Below are 16339 nucleotides of genomic sequence, written 5' to 3' on the forward strand. Positions count from 1 at the left end.
TCAGTAGTTGTGGCATAGGGGCTTAGTTGCTCTGCGGCATGTGGGAATTTCCTGGACCAGGGCTTGAACCCGTGTCCCCTGCGTTGGCAGGCGTATTCTTAACCACTGTACCACCAGGGAAGCCCCATGAATCTTAATGGTAATGGCCAGCCCACAGAGCACTTGCAACCAACCAGGCACTGAGCTAAGAGCATTATGAATGCCAGCTCACTGAATCTACCTCATCAACCCTCTGAGGTGGAGGTTAGTTCCCACATTCCTCAGATGAGGAAACTGCGGCTCAGGAGGTTAAATGAGAGGCTCACAGAAGTTAAATGACTTGTCCAAGGTCACAAAGCTTGGAGGCATGAGGCTGAGATAGAAATTTAGGCAGATTAGTTGTTAAGAGATTAGATTTTGAAAGTTCTCATCACAAGAAAAAAAAAATTTGTAACTATGTGAGGTGATGGATATTAACTAAACTCACTATGGTAATCATTTTGCAATATATACATATAATATCAAATCATTATTTTATATACCTTAAACTAATACAGTGTAATATGTCAGCAAAAAAAAAAAAAAGAAGTTAAAATGGTAAAAAAAAAAAAAAAATTTAGGCAGATTGACTTCAGAACTGCCTGTAACTACTATATATTCATTTTGGGGGTGTTTTCTGAGAAAAAAGACCTGATTCCAGTCCTAATCCTGGTGCTGAAATGGGTAAGTCACTTAATGCCTGACTGCAAAAGGAGGCCAACCTCAGAGTGCTGATATGTGGCTTCATTGGTGGTGTGGATGTCGGGGGCTATCGATGGTGCTGGAAAGATCTGAGGAGGAGCAAATCACCAGGGCCTGTGGCTGAGAGGACCAGCCCTCTTGCTGGGATGGATGGCTCTGTCTGGCCCAGAGATGTTGACATGCCCCCCTGCCCCAGGAAGGGAAGCCCACCCTTTTCTCAGACTCAGGCCTGTGCTGCTCTGGTGACCACAGCTCCCCCTCCCCAAACCCCCACCCCACCTCCACCCCCGCCGGGCTTACTCACAGATGACGATGAGGATCATACAGAAGAGCTGAATGCCTGAGCCCAGCAGGGAGCTGAGGATCATGGGGTACTGGGGGGGCCTGAAGACGTCGCCGTGCACCAGCTTCCACCCGGACTCTTCCATCGTGTCTTCCTGCAGCAAAGGGCCAGAAAGCGAGGCTCTTCTTGGGCTCCGGAGAAGGCAGCTCCTGCAGGGACCACCCCCAAGGACCCACATCCCTGACCAGGGCTGAGGGTCCCTCAGGTGTCAACCAGCTCCACTCTGACACAGGAGTATAAGTGACATGAGAACGTATTTCCCAGAGAACTGCCACACGGAAAAAGGAGGGCACAAACGTCGGCTTACAGCTATATACAAGGAAAATCTCCTCCCCACATTCCACAAACCAAATGCATGAAAAAATAACGTAAACCAGCACACTAAAATGTTAACTGTGATAGTTTTTGAGTGGTGTCTTTAGAAGCAACTTATTATTTTTTTTAACTGATTATAAAAGTAAAATAGGCACACCTTATTTTATTGTGCTTCATTTTACAGCACTTCGCAGATATTGTATTTTTTACAAATTGAAGGTCTGTGGCAACCTGCATCAAGCAAGTCTATTGGCACCATTTTTCCAATAGCATTTCCTCACTTTGTGTCTCTGAGTCACATTTTAGTAATTCTCACAACATTTCAAAATTTTTCATTATTATTATATCTGTTATAGTGATCTGTTATCAGTGATCTCTGACGTTACTAGTGCAATTGTTTTGGGGTGCCGTGACCTGTGCCCATATAAGATGGCAAACTTAATCAGTAAACGTGTTCTGATTGCTCCACCTACCAGTTGTTCCCCCATCTCTCTCCCTCTCCTCCAGCCTCCCTATTCCCTGAGACATAACAATATTGAAATTAGGCCAATAACCCTACAGTGGCCTCTAAGTGTGTAAGTGAAAGGAAGAGTTGCCTGTCTCTCACGTTAAATCAAAAGCTAGAAATGATTAAGCTTAGCAAGGAACATGTGTCAAAGGCTGAGATTCCTGAAAACTAGACCTCTTGCACCAAATAATTAGCCAAGTTGTGAATGCAAAAGAGAAGTTCTTGAAAGAAATTAAAAGTGCTACTCCAGTGAATACAGGAATGATAGTAAGAAAGCAAAACAGCCTTACTGCTGTTACGGAGAAAGTCTGAGTGGTCTGGAGAGAAGATCAAAGCAGCCAAAACATTCCCTTAAGCCAAAGCCTCATCCAGAGCAAGGCCTAACCCTCTTCAATTCTATGAAGGCTGAGAGAGGTGAGGAAGCGGCAGAAGAAAAGTCTGAAGCTAGGAGAGGCTGGTTCATGAGGTTTAAGGAGAGAAGCCCGTCTCCATAACATAAAAGCGCAAGGTAAAGCAGCAAGTGCTGATGTAGAAGGTGGCTACACTAAACATCAGATATTCCATGTAGACGAAACAGCCTTCGATTGGAAGAAGATGCCATCTAGGACTTCCATAGCTAGAAAGGAGAAGCCAATGCCTGGCTTAAAAGCTTCAAAGGACAGGCTGACTCTCATTAGAGGCTAATGCAGCTGGTGACTTTTAAGTTGAAGCCGATGCTTATTTACCATTCCGAAAATCCTGGGGCCCTAAAGAATTATGCTAAATCTACTCTGCCTGTGCTCTAGAAATGGGACAACAAGCCTGGATGATAGCACATCTGTTTACAACATGATTTACTGAATACTTTAAATCCACTGTTGAGACCTACTGCTCAGAAAGATTCCTTTCAAAATATGACTGCTCATTGACAATGCGCCTGGTCATCCAAGAGTTCTGCTGGAGATGTACAATGAGATTACTGTTATTTTCATGCTTGCTAACACAAATCCATCCTGCAGCTCATGGATCAAGGAGTCATTTTGACTTTGCAGTCTTATTATTTAAGAAATACATTTCATAAAGCTATAGCTGCCGTAGAGTGTGATTCCTCCGATGGATCTGGGCAAAGTAAACTGAAAACCTTCTGGAAAGGATTCACCATTCTAGATGCCATTAAGAACATTTGTAATTCATAGGAAGAGGTCAAAATATCAACATTAATAGGAGTTTTGAAGAAGCTGATTCCAACCCTCATGGATGGAATTGTGGGGTTCAAGACTTCAGAGGAAGAAGTAATTGCAGATGCAGTGGAAACAGCAAGAGAACTAGAATTAGAAGTGGAGCCTAAAGATGGGACTGAATTGCTGCCATCTCATGATAAAACTTCAACGGATAAGGAGTTATTTCTTACGGATAAGCAAAGAAAGTGGATTCTTGAGATGGAATCTACTCCTGGTGAAGATACTGTGAAGACTGTTGAAATGACAACATAGAATTTAGAATATTACATAAACTTGGTTGATAAAGCAGAGGCAGCGTTTGAGAGGACTGACTCCAATTTTGAAAGAAATTCTGCTGTGGGTAAAATGCTATCAAACAGCATTGCATGTTTACAGAGAAATTGTCCATGAAAGGAAGAGTCACTTGATTTGGCAAATTTCACTGCTGTCTTATTTTAAGAAATCGCCACAGCCACCCCAACCTACAGCAGCCAACACCCTGATCAGTCAGCAGCATCAACACTGAGGTGAGACCCTCCACCAGCAAAAAAGATTAGGACTTGCTGAAGGCTCAGATGATGGTTAGCATTTTTAGCACTAAAGTATTTTTAAATTAAGGTATTTTTTTAGACATACTGTTACTGCACATTTAATAGACTGCAGTATAGTATAAACATAACTTTTATATGCACTGGGAAACCAAAAAATTTGTTTGACTCCCTTTACTGTGATAATCACTTTATTGTGATGGTCTGGAACTGAGCCCGCAATATCTCGGAGGTATGTCTGTATGTGCTCTTACTTGTGTAATAAGAAAAGTAAAAAAAATTTTTTGATATATGGCATGATATTCAAATGAACAAAAAGTAGTAAATGAGTATTGTAGACAATTTTTTAAAACTCCAGAAAGACTGAACAAAAAATATAAAACTCAAAAACATTCATAGATTAAAAAATAAACCAGAAAGATAGAGAAAATGATTTATATACTTAATAATACCACTGTTTTGACATATTTCCTTTAGTCCTTTATGTATGTACATGTGCATATAAAATTTTTAACAATAAAATATTGTATTTACTGTGTAACAATACTTTGTTATTTTAAGCTGATGTATGATCATGAGCATTTCCTTATGTCAATAAACACTCTCTACAATTACTATTTTAATGTCTGTACAATTTTTCATTGTATGGCTGTACCATAATATAACCAATCCATTATTGTGGAATATCAGGCAATTTCCAGTTTATTTAAATTATAAAATAGGCTGCAATAAATATTTCTAGACCAAATTTTTGTGGTTTTAATGCTTTCCTTAGGAAAATTCTAGAAGATAGTGGATCAAAACAAGTTAACTAGGACTTCCCCGGTGGTCCAGTGGTTAAGACTCTGCGCTCCCACTGCAGGGGGTGCGGGTTCGATACCTGGTTGAGGAACTAAGATCCCACAGGCCGCACCAAAAGTTAAAAGTGCAGCCAAAAGTTAACAACAAAACAAACAAACAAGTTAACTATTTGGCAGTTCATGATATGTACTGCCAATTAATAACTTTTCAGAAATCTACCAGTTTACACTTGCATGGGTGGCATGAAAAAGTGCTTATCTCACATTAACCTTGCCGGCAATTAGTACTATATATACGAATCTGTGCTAATCTGAAGGTCCAAAACTGTCTTCTCATGACTGTTTGACACTGCACGTTGGGGGCTTATCCCTGAGGTAAAAACAGTTTCTCACATGTTTACTGGCCATGTATGGTTCCTTGTCTGTAAATTTTTTGTTCATTATCACATTAGAGATTTTAGTGGTTTTTTTTTTAGAGATTTTATACCAGTTCTTTTAACTATCATCTTTTAAAAAATTTGTTGCATGTATTATTTTGCCATTTCACTTTTCTGTTGTTTATATATCTTAACATGCAGGATTAAGGTCAAATTAAACCAGTTTTCTTTCTGTGATTTCTTCCATTGTTTTTACGCTTAGAAATTAGAAAGCCTTAGCCCCATCACTTTGGGTCATTAAACATTTTGTTTTCCTTTTCAATACTTGGTTTATGCTATGAATGATAACACACACACAGAGAGGCATGTGTGTGCGCACGCGCATGTGCGCGTCCTGGTCTGGTAGGTCCAGAGCCCCACTGCTAGACTGCCCTCCCTCTGCAAGTCCATCCCTCCCCAGCCAAGACCTCGTACAATGTCATCCTCCTTATTATAGTTGGCGATGTCCTTCCGGAGGGTCCGAATGATAATCATACTCAGGATGCCTGAAACAAACAGGGGCGGGGAAGAAGAGGAGTCGTCAGAACGGCCAAAGGAGTCTTCCGTGCTGCTTGCCCTCTGGGCACGCGTGGCTTCCTCTAGAGGGAACTGGCTATGCAGCCGCCCCAGGTCCTCTCCTGGGCATAGCTCCACCCCAGCTACAGGGCAGGGGAAACAGAGGGTCACCCCCCAAGGAGGGGGAAGAATGAGCTGCTGGGATGGGCGGAGGCAGTCACAGGACACTGCTTGTATTCCAGGGAGAACAGCATCCCAGCTCCTCCAGGGCTTGGTCCTTCCAGCCTCTCCAGCCTCACCTCCTCCCAGGCTCGCCTCTCACTTGCCTCTGGTTATTTGTTGCTTTTAGTTATCAGGTCACAGCCCCATCTCTCTCTCACCCGCGTGCCTGTAACCCAGGCTGTTCCCTTTACCCGAATGCCCCACTCTGTCCTAACTCCTACTCACACTTCAAGACATCTTCTCCTCTCAACACCCCAAACAGTTCAGAGGCAACCCCGTTTGTACTTGCACAGCACCCTGTTTACCTATCTAGGCAGCACAGTGTAGTGGTTAAGACAATGGGTTGTAGGACCTTGAGCTAACTTAATGCTTTTTGGCTTAGCTCACGGGGCTGCGAGGATGGGGATGCGTGTAAAGTGTTTATTAGCACAGCAGCTGGCCCCTGGGTAAATGTTTAATAAAGACAGCATTATCGAGATGGGACAGGGTAAGAGAGTGTCATGGACATATATACACTACCAAATGTAAAATAGATAGCTAGTGGGAAGCAGCCGCATAGCGCAGGGAGATCAGCTCGGTGCTTTGTGACCACCTAGAGGGGTGGGATGGGGAGGGTGGGAGGGAGGGAGATGCAAGAGGGAAGAGTAATGGGAACCTATTGTATATGTATAACTGATTCACTTTGTTATAAAGCAGAAGCTAACACACTATTGTAAGGCAATTATACTTCAATAAAGATGTTTAAAGAAAAAAAAAAAAAAAAAAAAAAAAAGACAGCATTATCTTTACTTCTCCTGATACTGAAACGATCAGTTTCATTCTGCCTCTGACAACCACCCTCACCCTGCTCACTGCCCTCTTGCCTTCTGGCTTCTCACCAAGCCTGGCTGGCGCACTGCAGGGCCGTGACCCTTGCTGGAACCGTCTTTCCCTAGGTCTCTGAATGGTGGCTCCTCGTTCAGAGAGGTCTTCTCTAGAGCAGCCTTCACCCTTTCCTCAACAGCCATGCACATGCTTCACAGCACTTAGCACTATCTGGAACCCCACTACTTCTGTGCTCTCCTGTCTCTCTCCTGCCCGCAGAATACAGACCGTGAGGGCAGAGACTGGGTTGGGCTTGCTCAACACCACATCTAGCATGCGGCATGGGGCCCGAACAGGACGAGCAACGATGAAACACTGTTGAATGAGTCAATGAAGGTGTGCACGAAGAGGCGGCGCAGTCTTCCCCTAGGGAGCTCTCCAGAGTAGAGGGTGAATCTTGTTTACCTCTGTGTACTGATGCCTTGCACAGAGCCCTAATGTCTGCTTTTGACCTATGCTTGGCTCCAAGGACACCCTAGAAGTCCCCTGGGAGTGATGTGCCACCGCAGCCCCTCATCCCTCACCCCCTTGTCCTCTCCACCCTCCAACCCACAGCTCTCTCACCTGACAGGAAGAAGACCACCACGACGGAGTTAATGATAGAAAACCAGTGGATCTGTACATCACTCATGGTCAGGTAGGTGTCCCAGCGAGAGGCCCATTTGATGTCACTCTCCTGGCGGTGGGGAGGAAGCACTTGAGAGTCAGGCCTCCACCTTGACAACTCCTGCCCGGACCAGAGCCCTCCTCCCCTGCCGTGGGCTCCAGCCCCTTCTCACCTCCCAGTGCACAGAGTAGGTGAAGTACAGCTGATTCTCCTTGGTAGGGTCAATTTCTTGGGGCGAGGAGTTGGTACCCTCAGGCAGGGTGCATGAGCTCTTCTCGTCTGTTTTGAGGTCTGTGAGAGACAGAGACTCAGTCTGTTCCTGCAAGGGCTGGTGCCACTACCCAGGGACTGTTCTGCGGGTGCCCTCAGAGGCAGCGTGCTGCGGAGCAGTGGCTGAGAGAACAGATGGCAACTAGAGCTTTAAAACTGTGCTCCCTTGGGTGGGATGGGGAGGGTGGGAGGGAGCCCCAAGAGGGAGGGGACATAGGTATACATAGAGCTGATTCACTTTGTTGTACAGCAGAAACTAACACAGCATTGTAAACCAATTATACTCCAATAAAGATGAAAAAACAAAAACAAAAAAGAAACAAAAAACTGTGCTTCCCAGAGCCCTGACTTTCCAAAGGGCCTCAGGGGCTGCAGAGAGGTGTTTGTGGGGAGGGGTCTGAGTCCCTATTTAGTCAAACGAATTCTTCCTTCACTCAATTCAAACATTCATTTGCTCATTCAATCCGTCCCATTCAACAGGCAAAAACAACACTGACTCACTCTCTCATACGTTCACTCACTCATTTAGTCCCCAGAGTCCTGGCACTTTAGTAATTCAATCACTCAGACGCTTCCTTCCTTCATTTACACATTTGTTCATCTTGCTATCTGTCCATTCATTCAGCCAACAAACATACAATAAATAAGCACCTACTATGTGCCAGGTACTGTGCTGGAGAGAAAGTGGTGAGAAAAGGAGACAGGGTCTCTAACTTCGAAGAGCCAGTGGGGGAGCAGCTGCTGTCAAACACTCACACAGTAAATGTCAAGCTGTAACCATGACACAGACGGGAGGAGAGGCAGTATGATGCCCCGAAAGTGCAAGGTCTATGTTTTACATAAGACTTCCGCATATGACTTTGTTTGACTACGAGGTTCCACAGCTTAAAAAAACTCCAGAAACTCACCACCACTGTGGACAAAAGGCCAGGCATGCTAAATGGAAGTGCACCCTGTGGTGAGCTAGGGCTGCCAGGCAAGGTGAGGCTGACCAGATCCTGTCAGGCCCACAGGGCTGGGCCTGGGCTCTCAAATTCCTGCACAACTGTTGACCCGGGGCCAAGTTTAGTCTACGCCAATCACCCACACAGAGGAGCAGAAACACAGAAACCTGCTGCCCAACAGCTCTGTCGGTACCCCTGCCCCTTGTTCTTCAACCCTTTGCTCTTGAGCTGGCTGGTTCTTATGATAGGCCCAGCAAAGCCCCAAACTGCTGTTTGGTCTTGGCCACGTCACTGACCTCTCTGAGCCTCTGGTTCCTATCATAATCAGCACATACCTCCCGGGGTGGCTGGGAGGTGGTAAACTGGTAAGGTGCTGTGCCAGGCCAGGAGACAACATGTCAGCTCTCCCACTGCCCCTCACCTTCTCTAATGGGAATGTAGTGACCCTACCTTCGCTGGGCCCATGTGCCACACTGGGGCCTATCAGCCATTTCAGGAATCAAGGGTGCAAAGACCCTGGGTGTGGAAGCCCAGGCCCGTCCAGCCCTGCCCCTCTGGTCACACCTCCCCACTCACCCTCCAGCCTGATGCTCTGGGGAATCACCTCGAAGCGGACGACGCGGTATGTGTGCTCCTGGTCCTCTTCCAGGTCCTCCCGGTGGTAGTAAAGGATGAACGAGAGGTGATTGTGCAGGTAGATCTAAAACAGAGCAACAAAGAGAACAAAATAGCTAGGAGCCAAGAAACCACCAGAAAAATCACACAGGGTGACCAACCAGGTATTAGGTCCCTTCCCTCATCTAGCAGACCCAACTGTACCAATGTTCCAAAAACACTGCTCTTATAGCAACCTGTTACTCATGAACCCTCCAGGGCTCTGTGGGGCTTACTAGGTACAAGTTCAGACCCCTTAGGCTGGTGTTCAAGGCCTTCTGTCACCCTAACATACCCAGCTGTCGTCACCCTCTCAGACATGTTAGTTTGCCTGGTCTCCCTGGGTCCCTGCCCCGTGAACAGTCCCCACCCTGAACTCCGTTCACGGATTCACTTAACTAGAATGCCATCCCAACTTCACTCAGCTCAAGCCTACCTATTTTTCAAGGCCCACCTCCTCCGTGACAACCTGAACGCACATTAGCTCCCTCTGAACTCCTCTGGCATTGACCGTCAAAGCACTGGCCCGGTCAGGATTGGGACTTAAGATCCAGGATATGACACTGTCAGTTCTCTTCCTAGTTATGAAAGAAGCCCTTGGAGGACAGGGATTGTGCCTCAAAAGAAACGCTTTTGTTCTTTATTCCCTAAGTAATATGTGTTCAGTTTAGAAAATGACAAATATAAGAGGATCACTGTTACAATCAATGCCATTAGCATATTTCTCAGTGGCTGTGCTATGAAGTGCTTACACAGATTATCTGATTTACTCTGCATGACAACCCCAAAAGGCAGGTATGGCTATAACATACATTTTACAGATAAGGAACCCAAGGCTTAGAGAGGTGAAAGAGGTAGGCTTAAGGTCACTCACCAACTAGTAAGTGGTGAAGGCAGGATTCAAAACCCAGGGAACCCGCATGCTCTTGACCACTCCTGGGCTCTCTCTCTTACATACTGATGAAATTCCAGACTTCTTTTTTTTTGGGGGGGGGGTTTAATCTTATAATCCATATAATCATGTGGAATCTGAGTCTTTAGGCACTGTGCCTTCCACCTCCTGTGTAGCATCCGCCAGAGCCCTGCCCACAGCACTCAGACTTCTGACAGGCCATGGCCGGGGGCACCAGGAGGAACTTGTCTTGGCTATCCCCATCTTTTCTAAGCCTAGAGCTACATGTTTCCCCCTCCCCTGTGGCCCCAAGTGCTCGTGACTTTGGGGAGTGGCTCCCCCAGCCCTCTGAGCACATCACGACACTCTACCTTGTTGACATCCGTGAAGCCGAGCCGGTAGCCGTGTTCAAACTGCACGTCTTTCTCTTTCTTCTTGTCATCGCCGTCGCGGTTGGAGTAGAGTTCCAGCCGGGTGGCCACAGGCAGGTTGTCTGCAATGCTGGAAACCCAAGGCCCCGCTCAGTCCCTCAGACCGCCTCTCCCTCAGCGCCCTCCCCTGTGCGAACTCGACGCTGGCAGGGAGCAGAGGACAACTCACAGGTGGACATAGTAGTCCTCGGAGATCCGCTCGGCCACGAGCCGGCTCTGTTCCACGGTCAGGATCACCGGCTTGTTGGACTGGCTGCACAGAACCTCACACTTCTTTTCGCTGTTCATGAGAACCTGGAAAGGGGTGTTGACAATCCGGTCCCCTCTCAGCACCTCTCCTGCCATAAGAGAGACAGATGGAGCTCAGAGCTTCAGCCCTGAGGTTGCTGAGGTCAGCAGAGCCACGGAGACACAGGACCCACCTGCAGGGCCTTCAGCCGTCCTGCAGCCTGGCACTCAATGCATTACCCTGCCTGTTCAGGCCAGGCTTGCCCACCTGACGCCCCCTTGTTGTCCCTCCTCTCCCTCTGTGCTCTAGCACCACCAGACTCTTCAGAGCACGTCAAACATGCCACGTCATTCTGTGCCTCTGGGCCTCATGTCGTTTCCTTTGCCTGGAGTGCCATTCCCTGCCCCACGTTCCTGGGAAACTCTTCCTCACCCTTCAAGCTCAGCTTCTATTCCACTCTCCGGGAAGCCCTTCCTGACCTCCTCAGGACTGAGTTCGTCACTCCCTCCTCGGATTGCCCTCTGCACAGAGGCAGCATCATACAGTGGTGAAGAGAGGGCTACTGAACCCTGGCTCTGCCACTGACTAGCTTAGCAGTCTTGGTAAGTACCTTAACCTCAATGAGCCTCAATTTCCTCATCTGTGAAATGGGGATAATAGTACCCATCTCACAGGGTTACAGTGAGAAATAAAGTACCAGGCACAGAGTGGGAAGACAACAAATACTATCTTTATCACCAGCATCACTTCTGCACCTTTTCATATGTCAGTGATGTGACTTTGTACAATATGTTGATGGGTTAAGTTTTTGTCCTCATACCTCATTATGAGCTCTTTAAGGGCAGATAATGTTTCCTATTTATTTCTCCATCTTCAGATCCTGGTTCAGGGAGGAAGGGAGGTAGGGTAAAATCCAGCACCTGAGATTTTTCAGCCAAAACATCTTTTTAACTTAACGAACTGGCACACCCCTTGCATGCCTACTGCCTCAGAGGAACCTGCTGCCAGACGTCCCAAGAGCAGGCACCGAGCAGTTAGGGCCTGTCAACTAAACCCACCGGTGATTTCATTCTGAGCCATTCTAACACTTCTACTGGGATGAGGTGGAACTGGCGCAAGCCGAAGGAGACCTACCAAAGCCCACAGGCGGCACTAATGCCCACACACGCCTGGTCTAACAGCTGCCTACCAGTGTGGACCCGCTTGATGTGGGACTCTTGGCCTAGTCACTCATTCGTTCATTCATTCATTCCTTCCCAAACATCCACTGGATATTGGTTATGTGCTGGGCTCTGGAGAAATAATGTTGAACAGACATATGGAGCTTATGGTCTAGTGAAAAGACAGATTGATTAATCAGGATAATGAGAAGATACAGTACAATATGAGGAACTTGCTCTAGATGTGGGGGAGTAGGTCTAGGACAGCTTCTCTGAGGAAGTAATGCTTGAAGTGAGCTCTAAAGGAAGAGAGCCTTAACTAGGCAAAGAGATAGGGGAAGACTATGCTGGACAGAAGGGAACAGCACGCACAAAGGCTCCCTGCCTGGTTGGGGGGCGGGGGGAAGGCAGGGGGACGACGCGGTAAACGTAAGAGGCCTGTGCAGCTGTAGTGCACACAGCAAGGGTGACTTGAGGCGCGCTGGAGAGACGGGCCGGAGCTGGACCTCAGGGGGCCTGTGGGCCAACGGGAAGTTTGATCTCTATCGAGAGAGCCACAAAAACCAATAAAGGGTTTCTAACAGGGGCGGCAGAAGACATTATCCAGTTCTGGTTACAGATCACTCTGGCTGTTTTGTGAAGAAAATATCAAAGATGCACGGAACTGGCTGGGGGCGATTGGCAGTCAGCTATGCAAGTGGGCGGTGATGGTGGCTGGATTAGAGGATATAGTGAGGGTGGAAACAAGTACACAGATTCAGGAGCTACTGAGGAGGTGAAATCTAGGGGGGTTGGTGCTGGCTGACACAAAGGATGAGTGAGGAGTGGTGCATATCAGGAAGACTATGAGGCTTCTACAACCAAGTTCCAGTTGGGGGGAAAATGGGAAAAACAGCAAATTTAGACTGAAGGCATTTTTTCAGTTTGGATATGTCAAGTGGCTATGTCAAGCAGGCAGTCAGATATCCAAATATGAGGGTCAGAGGAAAGGTCAGGGCTATCTATAGATAGAAGCTGTGAGTTGTTGGGATACAGATGGTAAGTGGCAGGGCCACAGGCTTTACCACAGTGGGGAGAACCACTCAGCTGTGCAAAGTAGCACTCTGACAAGTGTGGATGAGGCCACTCAGGAGAGGGGGGAGGGTAAAAAGGGGCCTGGATGAAGGTCTCTACACCTCTCCCCCACTTTCCCCCTCCTTTAGAAGGCTAGTTATGCAGGTGAGTATGCAAAACCCAGGGATGGACTGGCCAGTGGGAGGGCAAGAACACCAAATAAGATATCTGCATGGTCCACTGCTGAAATGATCTGGGTCATCCTCTGCCATTTTACAGATGACAATGCTGAGAACCAGACCCAGATAGTGACTAGCCTATGACAGTGACTGTGGTAGTGCTAAGCCCCTGGGCTCTTTCCTCTATACCATGCCCTACCACTCACTTCTTTTCAGTAAGGTCAATAAGGAACTCACTTGAGGAAAGGAAGAACATACAGAGAGAGGAACAGGGCTGAAGATGAAGTAAGGTGGGTATCATTTCTTGATATTTAGAAATTATTGATACATTTAAACTAAGAAAGAGGACATACTGGCCTGGAACAGCTCACTTCTAATACGGAAGTATTCATTCTAATTTTTAAAGCTGGGAGCAGACAGCCAGCCACACTAAACGAGCAACAAGCTGAGTGGACCCTCTAAGCGAGTCTGATGTTATATTCCAGTACTTCTGCCGCAGACATGCCCCCACCCCCACCTCGCCATGATATGAATCTCCACCAACATGATAATCAGGAGCACAGCCCTTGGACAGCCCAAATGAACCTTTCTGGAAAAGGCAGTCTGGACAACAGAAAGAATTCTGTTTTTAGAGTTAAAAAACCTGGGTTAAGATCTCAATTTCTCTACCCATTGACCATGTGACCACAAGCAAGTTTTTCAAACCTCTGAAGCTACTGTGCCCTCTACTATGGCATGGGGGCCATCATACCTGGCTTTGCTGAGTTACAGTCGGAACCAAGTAAGACAGTGCGCAGAGTGTACTGCTTAAGGCTATGGACCCTGAAGCCAGAGTTCCTGGGCTCTGCCACCAACTCGGTGAGTGACCTGTAGCAAGTGACTTCACCTCCTGTGCCTCACTTCCCTTATCTGTGATAAGGGGATAGTAAGAGTAGCTACCTCAGAGGGCTGTTGTGAGAATTAACTAAGGTAAGCACAGACGTGCTTAGAACAATGCCCGGCTCATTGTTAGAGCCCTTTAAGTATTAACAGTGATGATGATGAGGACGTAGAGTACAAGGCTTGCGACCCAACAGGCACTCAATCAAGGCTGTTTCTGCTCCACTCAGGGAGGACAATAACTTTTACTGAATGACAACTATGTGTCAGACACTGGGTCAGAAGTGGCAGAGAGAGACATGTGAGACATCTAAGACATGATCCCGCTGCTCAAAGAGCCCCTAGGCCACAGAGGGAGGCACCACACAAAGCTGGAATGAGATACACTGTGGCAGGATAACTTTTGTACACGGAAGTTTCCATTTCTATGAGGCAGGAACATTCCCCAGCTTCACGGAGGTTAAGGTCACGCAGCATCACACTGAGGGGTGCCCAAATGCTCAGCCTTGGGCTGTAGATGAAGCCACACCAGCTCACAGGGGAAGGGAGGAGCTGCTGTGAGGGGTCTCGAGGACACAGCAGGTCAGGCTTCCCAGCAGCGGCAAGGTGGCCGGGGCACGGCATGGTGTGGAGAGAAAAGAAGGGTAAGCGGCAGGCAGCAGGAGCAGTCCAGGCCCCGAGACCGACCTCCGTCCAACTGCACAAGGCGAGACTTCGGGACTGGCGGTGCTGCCTGCTTTTGGTCGAGGCCTGCCCCAGCTGGTCTGGGACATCCAATACCTGGCAGTAGGTATACCTGTTGGCTAGGGGTTCTGGAAACATCTGAGCCATGGGTAGCCCCGATGGAGAAGGCAGCCCTTTCAGGGGACTGCTCAAGAGCCAGTTCTCTCCTTTCCCCTCCCTAAGCTATAAGAGAACAGGAAAGTCTCTTAGGTTCCTTGAAGTCAGGGAGGGCATCCTTCCAAGTTTTTATCTCCAGGACTTAACACTGAGATGGCAGAGTATGTACTAATAATCATGTCCTCAATAGAGGCCACCAAATGTCTTTTCCTTTAAGCCTGAAATTCCAGCAAAGAATTATCTGAATTAAAATAAAATGGCTGCTATTTATGAACACACATGCCAGACACTGCACTGGGTGCTTCACACATTATTTGAGGCAAGGCCTGCACAGCTTAGCAAGAACTATGGTGATGTCCCTGCTTCCATTAGGGCCAGAGATAATCACTCATTCTTTTAATTAAAAGCAGAGCAGGTTACAGAAGCCGCAAGAAACAGAAGGGGATATCTAGAAATCAAGGAGAGCCAGTCGGAGCAGTAGCTAAGGGCTCCAGCTCTGAAGCCTGACTACATGGATTCCAAGCCCAGTTTAGCCATTAATTAACAGTATAACCAGAGGCAAGTCACTTACCCTGTAAAATGGGAATAAACACCACAACTACCTCCTTCAGGATGTTATGAGGATTAAATAAGCTAATCTGTATATAAACTATGTAGAATGTTGTGCAGCACACGGTAGGTGCTATATAAGGGTTAACTGCTATTAACATTATGAAAAGATCTGGGTTCCTCTTTGGGATAGTGTGACAGCAGTGTGAGAGAAGAACTTACCCAGATTCTCTGCCTTGTAGGTTATTTTGCTGGGCTGGCAGAAGGGCAGTGAGTAGTATTCATAAGGCAGCTGGGTGCGAGAGCTGGTGAGCTTCACAGCCTAGTGGGAGAAGAGAGGCCATTATTCCTCAACCCAGAAATCAAGATGACTGTTCCAGTAATCCTCCCTGGTACCCACTCATCTTTAGTATACTCGGCATTATTACCTAATAAGCAAACTAACCACAGCAGACACAACTCTGGTATACTATACAATTATTTCACAGTTCACTAGTTTTAGATTACATTGTAGATTTTGTTTAAAATCACAACCAAATCCAATATATACTCAGAGTCCTTAACATGCTGATATCCTTTGACCCTATAATTTCACTTCTGGGCATCTTTCCTAAGGAAATAACTCCAAATAAGGGAAGAAACTTCCGGAACAAAGAGCTCCCTCCTCATTCCTAACCACAGTGGTCTTTTGCCTCTAGTTCCCTGAGCCCGGCCAGCCCTCTCCTGCTTCAGGCTTTCAACCTGCTCCTCTCTGCCCGACTCGCTGCCTCCTTCTCACATTTGGTCTCAGCTTAAATCCCCTCACCTTTGAGTCCTTTCCTAATCATCTTATCAAAGGAATTCCCTCATCTTCTGTATTTCAACACTTCTAGTTATCTTTGTAGCACGTCTGATAAAATGTAATTATTTTATGTTTTTGTTTTTGTTTTCCAGAGAAATCAGTCTCCCCTACTAGAATTTAAGATTAAGCTCCATGAGGGCAAGGACCATATGTGTCTCGCTTACCTATGTAACCACCGTGCCTACAGATCTAGGTACACAGTACATGCTCAATAAATGTTTGCACAATGAAAAAAGAGAGAAAAAAATGGAAAAACAGCTAAAAGCCCCATAATGGGAAATTGGTCAATAAACCACAATATATTCGTTTAATTAAATATTATGCAACCATCAAAGACGAAGTTTAAGAAGACCATGAAGA

General features: G+C 46.8%; 1 protein-coding gene across 2 annotated transcripts in view; it reads right to left on the reverse strand.

Annotated features, from left to right (window-relative positions):
* Nucleotides 1-16339, reverse strand: part of TM9SF4 (transmembrane 9 superfamily member 4) — a 54762-nt gene that overhangs the window by 13158 nt on the left and 25265 nt on the right. For both annotated transcript variants that reach the window (XM_036825574.1, XM_036825575.1), the window contains exons 3-10: nucleotides 15361-15460; nucleotides 10419-10587; nucleotides 10190-10319; nucleotides 8849-8972; nucleotides 7231-7349; nucleotides 7016-7127; nucleotides 5285-5355; nucleotides 1025-1157 (exon numbers count right to left, since the gene is read on the reverse strand). In XM_036825574.1, the coding sequence (XP_036681469.1) occupies nucleotides 1025-1157; nucleotides 5285-5355; nucleotides 7016-7127; nucleotides 7231-7349; nucleotides 8849-8972; nucleotides 10190-10319; nucleotides 10419-10587; nucleotides 15361-15460 (958 nt within the window). The remainder of the gene's footprint in view (nucleotides 1-1024; nucleotides 1158-5284; nucleotides 5356-7015; nucleotides 7128-7230; nucleotides 7350-8848; nucleotides 8973-10189; nucleotides 10320-10418; nucleotides 10588-15360; nucleotides 15461-16339) is intronic.

Source organism: Balaenoptera musculus, chromosome 15 (assembly GCF_009873245.2).
Source record: "Balaenoptera musculus isolate JJ_BM4_2016_0621 chromosome 15, mBalMus1.pri.v3, whole genome shotgun sequence".
Lineage (NCBI taxonomy): Eukaryota > Metazoa > Chordata > Mammalia > Artiodactyla > Balaenopteridae > Balaenoptera > Balaenoptera musculus.